At 37.3% G+C, this 11,026-nt stretch overlaps 1 protein-coding gene across 2 annotated transcripts; it reads right to left on the bottom strand.

Annotated features, from left to right (window-relative positions):
• Positions 1-5,188: 5,188 nt before the first annotated feature.
• On the bottom strand, positions 5,189-10,398 carry LOC110921132. Of its 2 annotated transcripts, none has more exons than XM_022165404.2 (5): positions 9,951-10,396; positions 7,964-8,398; positions 7,791-7,883; positions 7,270-7,409; positions 5,189-5,961 (listed from the first exon to the last, which is right to left on the bottom strand). In XM_022165404.2, exons 1-5 carry the CDS (start codon positions 10,323-10,325, stop codon positions 5,520-5,522), a joined length of 1,485 nt encoding a protein of 494 aa, XP_022021096.1. In that variant the 5' UTR covers positions 10,326-10,396; the 3' UTR covers positions 5,189-5,519. The 2 variants fall into 2 exon arrangements, with proteins under 2 accessions (XP_022021096.1, XP_022021095.1); XM_022165403.2 differs by having other exon boundaries at positions 5,358-5,964; positions 9,951-10,398.
• Between the last annotated feature and the right edge of the window lie 628 nt (positions 10,399-11,026).

Below are 11,026 nucleotides of genomic sequence, written 5' to 3'. Positions count from 1 at the left end.
ACATATTTTGAAGATAAGTTACAAAAATTTAATTTAGTTAGCCATTAAAAAGGAAGACTACAAATTAATGACCTATGTAGATTTACTAATGTACACTTAGGGGGTGTTTGGGGTTGAGTTTTGAAAATAGATTATGCGTTTTGAATAATCAGAATCAGATAATTAGCTGTAACAAAACGTGCTGCAGAAAGATAGTGTTTGGATTTGATTATGTTGTTTGATATCACAATAATCAGATAATCAACATTGTTTGGATTTGATTATGTTGTTTGATATCACAATAATCAGATAATCAACTATTTGAGTGTTTGGCAAGTATATATATTTTAAAAAAATAAATAAGTGAAAACGTAAAAAATCAGTTTTTGGATTATCACGTTTTCCTGCAGCAAGGGGTGACCTACTTATGGATTATCACGTTTTGAACTCTACAAAACGTAATAAATCACTTTTTATTAATTTTTTACCAAACACTCAAAATAGATTTTTTGCGATTTCAAAACACAATAATCAAATAATCAGGTTTAAAACGCAATCCCAAACACCCCCTTATAGTAACATTAAATACTCATATTAAATGAAGTAAAATAAAGCATTCTTATTGGTTGAATTTTCTTCTTTTTTCTTCTTACAATTTCTTCTCATTTGAACTCCACTATGTATGTATGTATGTATGTATATATATGTGTGTGAGAGAAAAAACAAATGGCGGAAGGTATGATGGTTTTAATCACTTGAGTCCAAAATAAAAAATTTAACGTCCTAGTCCTTAACCACTTCTTTTATAACATTTTGAGTTTCAACTTTTTTAATAGTTGTACTTTTATTTTGAACTTAAATGGTTAAAACTACTAAAACACAAACGTTTTAAAATGAACGATTAGGGACTCACGACGTTAAACTTTTTGTATTTGGACTCAAGTAGTTAAAACCACTAAAACTTAGTTACTCAAAAAAGTAATTTACTTTAACTTATAATAGTAAAATGGGGGTGAATTTATAGCACCCTTTGTGTAAAATGTAAATTGGTAACTTTATTGCTATTGGTCATCTCAGTTACCAAATTATGCTGATCACCCCAAATTTGTTTACCAACTTATACTAATCATTGTTGGTCACTATATTAATCAATGCGTGATTCGTGCAAAAAATGTCTTTTTAGTCTTCCTCTCTATTTAAGGTCCAACCCCATCCCCTTTAGACTTGAATTAGCGTACAATGTATCGCCAGACTTAGCAGAAGCAACAACGAGGTGGTTTTGATAGAGGTGGCGATGGTGCTCGTGGATGTGAAGATTTTGGCGGAACAAGGTGAGGGGGAACCCAGTGAAGGTTGGCAACTGAGTTAAGGGGATGTTGGCGATGGGACTGGGAAAAAGTTGTGTAGGAGGACGTTGGGCGTGACAGTCATTACATTCGATATTATTTTAATATGTTAGATAATTTGCTAATTTTTTGTTTTTATAAATTTAAAGGGTAAAAGGATGAGAATGCCCTCATGTTCCTTGTGTATGACCATATTTAACTCTAAAAACAAACTAAATTTATAAATAAAGGATGAAACCTGAATAAAAAATGAAATGTTCAGTGTGATTTTTAAACATAAAAGCTGAAACATGCATATTTATATAAACGTATGTAATTTTTTTTGTCTATGTTATATTTTTAAAAAGCAGAAAATAAAGTACAATAAAAGGATAAGTTAATAAAAAAATCTTTAAAGTCTTTGTGTTCTCGAGTCTCATTTATATAAACGTATGTAATTTTTTTTGTCTATGTTATATTTTTAAAAAGGAGAAAACAAAGTACTATAAAAGGATAAGTTAATAAAAGAGTTAACTGCTATTTTCGTCCCTGTGGTTTGGTCATTTTGGCCATTTCAGTCCATTTTTCAAAAATGCGCCATTTTCCTCCCCGACGTTCTGGAAAGGTGCCATTTCAGTCCAAAAATCATAACCCAGTTAAGTCGGTTAGTAAATAAGGACTGATTGTGTAAATTTGTAACATAAAGGACTGATTGTGTAAATTTGTAACACCACCACCACTAGCCCTGCCACCACCACCACTCCGCTGCCACCACCGTCACCACCACCACTCCTTCTCTCTCTCTCGCGTCGTTATCTCTCTCTCTCTCTCCGACTGTGATGATGATTGATGAAGATGAGTTGCAGGTTGTCGGGTTTACAGCGGTGAACGGAGGTGATGACAGAGGTGAACGGTGGTTTACGGTGAAGTGGTGGTGGGTTATGGTGATGGTGCAGCGGTGAGGAGACGGTGGTGTTAATGGTTGTCGGAGGTGACTGCGGTGTTCGGATTGTGCGGTAATGAGGAGCGTGTCGGAGTAATGACGATGGAACGAGAATGTGATGGTGAATCGGTGATAAACGAGAATGTGATGGTGCGGTGATGAACGATGAACGAGAATGTGCGGTGGCGGCGGCAAACATCACGTTTGCTTCAAATAGAAGCCTCCGGATATTACCCCGCCAAGATACGGTCTGTTTCAAGCTTTGTTCGATCCACTCAGACGACGACAAATTCATCATCATCATCGCCTCTATTAATAGTTGTTTTCCCTCATAATGTAGCCTCTACCAGGAGCAAGACCAAAAGAATACCAATATGTTTCCATTGTATTGTGGGAAATAATATTTGAAGGAAGCAACAGTAACAGCAGCAACAACATTATCATCAATCATCCTCCAATCCCATCTGTGCAACTCTCTCCAACGAAACCAAAATCCCTCTCACCGGAGCCTAGTTCCTCTGAGCAATTTCACTTTCAACTTATTGATCATACTATGGTGGTGATTGCAGAGCATACACCAATCCATCCATCATTGTTCATCAACAGTCACCGTTCATCATCGTCATCATCTCCGTCAACGATCACAACGATCATCAAGCACGTCACCACCGCTGTGTTCGGAGTTCTCGAGACCACCGTGCCGGATAACCACCTGAACTTATCCTGAACCTCACTCCGGTCATCGTTCACCACCATTGTTCACCTCCGTTCATCGTCGTCATCCTCTCCGACAACCCTCGTTCACCGCCGACCTCCGTGGTGAACGAGGTGGAGATGGTGGTATGAGATGTTGGTGGCAGATCGGAGTGGTGGTGGTGGCAGTGGCTGTGGTGGCAGTTGTTGTGGTGGCGGTGGTGGTGGTGGCAGTGGCTGTGGTGGCGGTGGTGGCAGGGCTAGTGGTGGTGGTGTTACAAATTTACACAATCAGTCCTTTATGTTACAAATTTACACAATCAGTCCTTATTTACTAACCGACTTAACTGGGTTATGATTTTTGGACTGAAATGGCACCTTTCCAGAACGTCGGGGAGGAAAATGGCGCATTTTTGAAAAATGGACTGAAATGGCCAAAGTGACCAAACCACAGGGACGAAAATGGCAGTTAACTCTTAATAAAAAAAAAAAACTTTAAAGTCTTTGTGTTCCCGAGTCTCATTTAACAGGGGAGGGGAATGAAAATGAATTAAGGAAGGAAAAGATGTGATTTTTTTCATATTCCCGAGTTTAATGAAAAGTAAAGAAAAAGAGATGAAATCAAGCATTTTATGTGTTCCGGAGTTAGGAGGAAAAGAAAATAAAAGAACAATTTTACCATTATGTCCTTTAACCATAAAACATATTAATTAACAAGGAGGGTAATTTAGTAATTGACATGATTTTCTCTCCTAATCTCTCCAATTTGGAAGAATGAATAAATGGACAAATTTTCTTCCTTTTTCCCTCCCCTCCCATCATTAAAAAATCTCGGGAACATGGGTTTTTTTTTTTTTTTTTTATTTTCATCTCTTTTCTTTCCCCTACCCTATTAAATGAGACTCAGGGTCCATAACTTTGATTATAACTTTAAAGTATTAAAAATAGAGAAAACGGTAAACAATGATAAAACAATTAAAAATTTTCAAAATATAGATAATAAAATATTGAGTAAATTATATTTTTCGTCCTTTATGTTTGTACCAGATTACAACGAATAGCATTTAACTTCAATAATTACAGTCATAATCCTTTATTTGGAAAACCCGCTACAGTCTATGTCCTTTTATGCTAACCTAGTTAAAATTTTCAGTTAACTTTATTCACTTAGGGTATTATGGTCATTTCACACCTTAATTTTAAAATTTCTAAATAAATAAAACAAAAAAATAACATAGCATCATCTACCCCATTTCCTAATTTCCCAAAGCTTCCAGTAACATACCGGTGATAAATCGAACAAACGAGAAAGCTTCGAACAACGAAAATGGTGACTGCTGCTAAGCTATTACTTGATTGTTCCAACTTAATTAAACCTTCCTCTCTCCTAAAATCTCTATTCAATCATCCTCATCCTGCTACTATTTCCCATTCATGAAAACCCTCTGCACCACACAACAACCACTAAATCAGTCCCTTCACCGCCGTCCACCGGTAACGCTGCCGCCGTTTTTGTGCAAAGCATCCCCATCCCACACTCGTTTCTGTTCGATTACTATGATTTTAATTAACTAAACTCATAGTTCTTCTGGTATGAAAATTATTCTCCGACCGTGTGTTATTACCGAAAAATGGCCCCCTTTTACGGAATCCACCAGAAAAAAAGATCCCCTTTTACGCGTTACAGATCTGAGAACCTTAGAAGTTTTTGTTACCTCGTTTCAGAACTAAAACCACTGTTGACGGCGACGCTCAGTCTGGTTTCACATCAAAAAACCCCTGCGTTTCAAGTTTCTTTGTGTGTGAGTTTTTGAAGACGGGGTTAGAGGATCAGATGACTTGTTTGGCGAAGTGGTTGGAGTTTAGAGGGCGGCAGATGTGAGGGTTGTGAAAGAGGGGTGGTGGTTGTCAGTGTGAACTGAGATAGAGATGGAGAGTTGGTTGTGAAAGAGGGTTTCAAAGAGGAAGAAGAAGATGTGAAAAGACATAAATGTCCTCACATAAGGTGCACATGATTTCACTTAACGTTTAAATGTAATCTGGTTAGTGCTAAAGGACGTAAAGTGTAATGGGTTTTACAAATAAAGGACTGTGACTGTAATTATTGAAGTTAAAGGGTATCCATTGCAATCTGCTACAAACATAAAGGATGAAAAGTGTAATTTATCCTAAAATATTACATGTATACCATGAAAACTTTTCATTATGTAATTATAGGTTTAAGAAGAATAATATATCATTGCACTTGTCACATTTCTTTGTTACTATTTTTCATTCAACGGCCATTCACATTTCTTTTTGTAACATGTTTCTAAGATGAAGCAGAAAACATGATACTAAAATCAACCTGATACAGTATATAGTTTTAAAAATTACTGCTGTACTTTAATCAATATTTAAATCATTAGGGATAAATCTTCGATCTGTAACAACTTTGGGTTATTATATTTTGTGTCATTTCTTCTGTGATTATGAAATACTAACACGTCAAGACCGAAAGGCTGTAAAGAATGAACAATGCTCTTTGCTGGACCAAGACAAAGTTTAGTTTGTTTCCGCAACTGTAAACCTAACAGAGCTTAGAATATAGGTGGTTCGGACCACCTTCTCTTGACTTCGGTTTTAGATCGTACCTCTTTAAGCTTCCCATCGATTCCATAATCCCGTTCCATGACAAGATTAATTCCTTCATCGGAATACCACCCGACACCAATACACAAGATCCCGTCTTTTTTAACATCAACGTAACCCGTGACACCTCCCGGCAACCAAAGCATTGTGACATCCACCATGTCTAACACTTCTTCCTCGCCAAAGTAGACCGCACTCTCAGGCAAGTTTCTTTTCTTTAATGTTTCTGTACAAAGGTAGACGTACGGTGGGTCGTCGTTTTCTTCTCTAATTGTTTCGTCTTCATAAACTGGTGTCGCACTTGTCTCAAATACCTTCCAGAATCCCGTTAATTCCGAGGGTTGAACTCTTTTTCGTTGAGAAAATGGTTTCACGTCAAAGTCCACGTCACTGCTTGCATTACAAAAAAAAAAACAAATTATGGACAAATTAAGTAATTATAGAGTCGAGTTGGTCGTAAAGAATTATTTTCTAGTGCGGGTCAAACAGTCCAGGTCGAATTTGGTTGACCCACATGCACTATGTCATTTTCAAAAGGTTTCAGATTTCATTAACATGTTAGTTATGATTAGAAAATATTATCATTATCATTATCATTATCATTACATTACAATAATAATCAAATTCGTTGAATAGTAACAATTTAAAATGCCGTAAGCGAAATGACTTTGCGTGACTTTCAACCAGTTGTGCGAGTTCCCCTTCAAGCTAAATGTTTTGGTTTAACCCGTTTGACTTGTTTGATATATAATACAACCCAAACGAATGTTTAGGTCCTAATAATATAGTGGAAACTATTCAACATTCACTTGCTACAATCTTTACAAATACACTTGATATACCCCTGAAAACTTGTATCAAGTCATATTTACCAACCAAAACATTAATTTCAAATATATCTATTCAACAAACATATAATTTCATATTTACCCATATCATTAAACTACAATTTATAATATGACAAATTGACACTTATACCCTTCTTTTTCTATTCGCATTTCAACCTCCCATATCCTAATGCAAGCTGTTATAAATGTCATAAGTATGAAAATGGATATATTCCATATTAAAACTTTTTGTTAAGTATATATAATAGAGTAAAATGCCATTTTCGTCCCTGAGGTTTGACCAATTTTGCGACTTTCATCCAAAGGTTTGTTTTTCCGCATCTAGATCCAAAAGGTTTGAAATCTTGCCATTTTCACCCGGCTCGTTAATTCCATCCATTTTCTCAGTTAAGTCAGTGGTATTTCCGTCTTTTTTGATAACTTAAAGGGCAATTCGGTCTTTTTCACTCATGTATAAGCATTTAGTATAATGTACAAGTCTTCAAAAGACCGAATTGCCCTTTAAGTTAACAAAAAAGATGAAAATACCCCTGACTTAACCGAGAAAAATAGATGGATTTAAGGAGCTGGATGAAAATGAGAAGATTTCAAACCTTTTGGATCCAGATGCGGAAAAAACAAACCTTTGGACGAAAGTCGCAAAACTGGCCAACCCTCAGGGACGAAAATGGCATTTTTCTCTATTATAAATTATACCAAGCTTTGATGGGGAAATGTGAAAGTATCACTAAAACATAACCCTTTCGTAAATGAATGGGTTAAAACTGAACCACTAATGCCTCCAAAGGATCACGTGTATTACAAGATTAGCTGTAGACATTTTCAAATTGAATGAGTGAAGTTAAGATACCTTTTGTCAGCAAGATGAGCAGTACTGACCCATTGCTCTTCGTAAACAGCAACCCTCAAGATCTGGATATCCGAACCCCCATCACTGAACTCTATGGTATGAACGATGCGTAGTCTCTTGTGGCAACCTTTAACCAAACACTAACCCATGAAACAGTGAGACAAAGAAGTGCCTTAGACAATCAATTTAAAAAGAAAATGTTCTTTTATGTCAAATTGTGAATCTGCCAAACACCATATAATATATATACAATCCAGTTTTCAGTTTGATTTTGTTTGGAAACCTTTATTTCGAAAATCAAACCAAAAACAAATGATGAAATTCGGTTTCGGATCCCAACCATATTGAGAGCCCTAAACCGAATACAATTTAAATCCAGATACAATTTGGTTTGGTTTTCTTTTTTGGTCAAAACCAGAACTTAAGCAACCCTACATATTTACACCACTATGCATTACATGAAAGATAAACAATAAGACTCGTAATATATCCTGCAAAAGGAAACCACCAAAAAAACTTACTTGCTCAAACTTGAACGTTGGGGATAGAAAGTAGTTGGAATCATTAACTTCTCCAACAGGTATGTCAACTGGACCCCTCGAATAAGAGCCATCCTACATAACAGAAAATGTGGTTAACGCCTTAACGGTAGTGATTAAATAGAAAGACATGCAAAACAGTTCATAGACATTACCTCAAAAAACACAAGACCAGGCTCCATACCCATAAGATCTTCTTCCATCACATCACTTGTTTCAAAGTTAAAAGACTCAAATTTTGGCAGTATGTGGTTTGTCTTACTTCCACCAAGTGCTTCTATGGTGGATAAAGATGCATCCTCTTGTACATACGTCTCTTTACTTTTGTTTCCACGCTTGTGCAACTGTTTATTTTCACCGTAAGGATTCAAGGTCACCCAATTCACTGTCCTTCGAATATGAGAGCCATCTTTTGAAGGTACTGCCTCAACACGAGAAAGAGTGTAGCAGTCGAATTGATGCTCGTTGTTTTTTCCAACCTCAATGGGTTCCATCTGAGCAGTGATAGGTGAGAACACTGCTCCTGCTCCCTTCCATATGCCACTAACACTACTTGCAAATGTGTTCCATAGTGGCATGATTACAGGTTCCTGAGAGATAAAAAAAGACCAATATCACTCAAACAAGTCAAAATGTAATCGCTTACACTCGACAAGTTCTCGGCTTCTCGCTCTTTGCTAACACAGCTAAACCTAACAGTAGACAAACAGGTATGAAGAAAATAGGTTCAAGATTGAAGCATAACCTATGTTGTAAGATAAATGTAACCACAAAACTTATCATACCAACAGAAAAAAAAAATTCGAAAATCGAAAGTTGCAACCGATATTTAAAGAAAAAGAGGGACAGTTAATCATATTTCGAAACGAAGAAGCAACTTGACACCAAACAACCTTCATATTTTTTAGAACGACAACTCACACACACTCTAATTCTACTACTAACTTCATATGATTATGTAACAATCAGAGCCGGCTCAAGGGGGAGCGCAGTGAAGCAATCCCCTTGGGAGTTGGGCCTCCAGTTACCGGTGCGTTCCATTGCGAATAGGGATTGTCGATTAGATCCGGGAACTAGTAAAGAGGAGAAGGAAATCAAAGTGTCATTTACCATCTTGAACATTGAAACGCTAGAAAGTCAAGAAAGCAAATAGATAAATCATCGCAAGTTAGTCCTTTCTGTGTTAATCTCCTAAAAATTAAAATTGTTCTGCACTCGTGTGTTCATTGCCCTTGGCTCTTGTAATCAGATTTCAAAGTGCTAATCAACCATACCATTCAATTGTTCAAAAATTGAAGCTAATCATATTGGATTATTCATTACTGGTTCCTGACGGTCTTGTCTTAGTTGCTTTGTATATACTATTTCCACTTGTAAGCGATATCATGGGCAGCCTCAATTAAAATGAAGAGTTCATGTTCATAGATTAAACATACAGATGTTTATTGGTTACACAGTTTGGTTATTTTTATTCATTTTATGGTCGTTTCCGATTGTTTTCATTATCCTCCATATTAATTGACTTCTGCAGTTTCAGTTTTTGAAGCCTTTGTACCTGCTTGAACTAGACATTGTAATTGTTTTTGGCTTCTTGGTGGCTTTGAAGATAAAGGTTTGTGTATTGAGTGTTCAAATTTTATCCAATTGATGAATTATGCATATTAATTTATATCGAGTAGTTTCCACAGTTTGTTCTAACTTGTAATCACATTGACACATGGAGCAGATGGAGATTGGAGACTTTGCTTTGTTGATGATGGCGAGTCCACACGCTTGTACCAATGTACCTTGCATTCATACGTAATCAAAATGCTTTATTTATATATTTTTTTAGAATTTAAAAGGTCATATAGTAGTTATTAAGGGAGTCTGATATAAAATTTGGCTTCTTATACGAGAACCGCCCGACTCACTTTAGGCCTCCGAAAAGGTTGAGTACAGTTAGTCAATTACCATTCACCATTCAAAGCAAAACACATTAAACTGCATCTATTACTTCCACTTCTAGTAGTACTGATTCCTAAACCAAAATTAACTTAAAAAATTCCATAATTACCTACACTAACATCTCAAATCTAAACCAAAACATTCAATAAACAGGATAAGATTTTTTGTTTTTTTTTTTTTTTTAAATAGCCATACCTGAGTCTGCAAAACCTTCTCTGTCTCAATCAACATCGGACCGGAAACCCTAACTCCTTCACCACTAGCTCTCCCTCTCGGTCTCTTCACCGTCGAATTCCGTCGCTTCATCCTCCGTCTATCACCGTTCTTCCGCCGATCTAGGCCGCGACTTCCGTTCGCGTTATCGTTATCGATGCTCCAAACATTATCCTTCCCCTTCGCTGACGTCACTCTCAATTTCCGGAGATTGTCATGGTTTAGGTTTGATGAATACGGGTGGCGGAGAGCGGTTAATTGAAGATATGGAGATGAAGATTGAAGAAACCCTAGCGAACGTATGCCTGAATCTATTTTCCAGTGTGTTATTGAAGCGTCCATTAATGGCGACTGCATATTTCTTGTTGGAATTTTGCTGTAACGGTAAGCCGGATATTGTTGTATTTTTTTTTGCTGCTGGTTTAAGGAAGTAACCCTGACTTATTTGATAATGACGGTTTCATAACAAAATTTACAGCACTAACAGCACCCACGAGTCACAACTACGGGTGCAAACGCGAGCTACTCAAGATCGGCTCGAGAAAAGGCTCGAAACAAGCCGAGCCTTATCGAGTCCGAGCCGAGCTTGAGCCTCAAAGCAAAGCTCGTTTGTTTATCGAGCCCAAGCTCGAGCCTCACATGTAAAGCTCGTTAGGCTCTTCGAGCCTTAGTGTAAACGAGCCGAGTCGAGCCGAGCTTATTTAAACTTGTTTACAAGCCGACCTCGAACCTAAAAATAAGCTTATTCAGTAAACGAGCTCGAGCCCAAGCTTTACTTATCGAGCTCGCAAGCCTAAAAAGTCTATTATTTATATTATTTTTATTTAATATACTAATTAATAGATGATAAACGAGCCGAGCCCGAGCCCGAGCCCGAGCTCGAGCTTGATAAAATACAAACGAGCCGAGCTCGAGCTTTGAAAACAAAGCACGAATCGAGCTCGGGCTCGGCTCGGCTCGGCTCGTTTGCACCCCTAGACTCACAACGTAGGGACCAGCTCGGTACCGACCCGTACCGATACCAAAAATCCCCAAAAACGGGCACCGGTGTTGCTTCG

The sequence above is a fragment of the Helianthus annuus genome, chromosome 17, assembly GCF_002127325.2.
Source record: "Helianthus annuus cultivar XRQ/B chromosome 17, HanXRQr2.0-SUNRISE, whole genome shotgun sequence".
Classification (NCBI taxonomy): Eukaryota; Viridiplantae; Streptophyta; class Magnoliopsida; order Asterales; family Asteraceae; genus Helianthus; species Helianthus annuus.
This window is presented reverse-complemented; position numbering and strand designations above follow the sequence as displayed.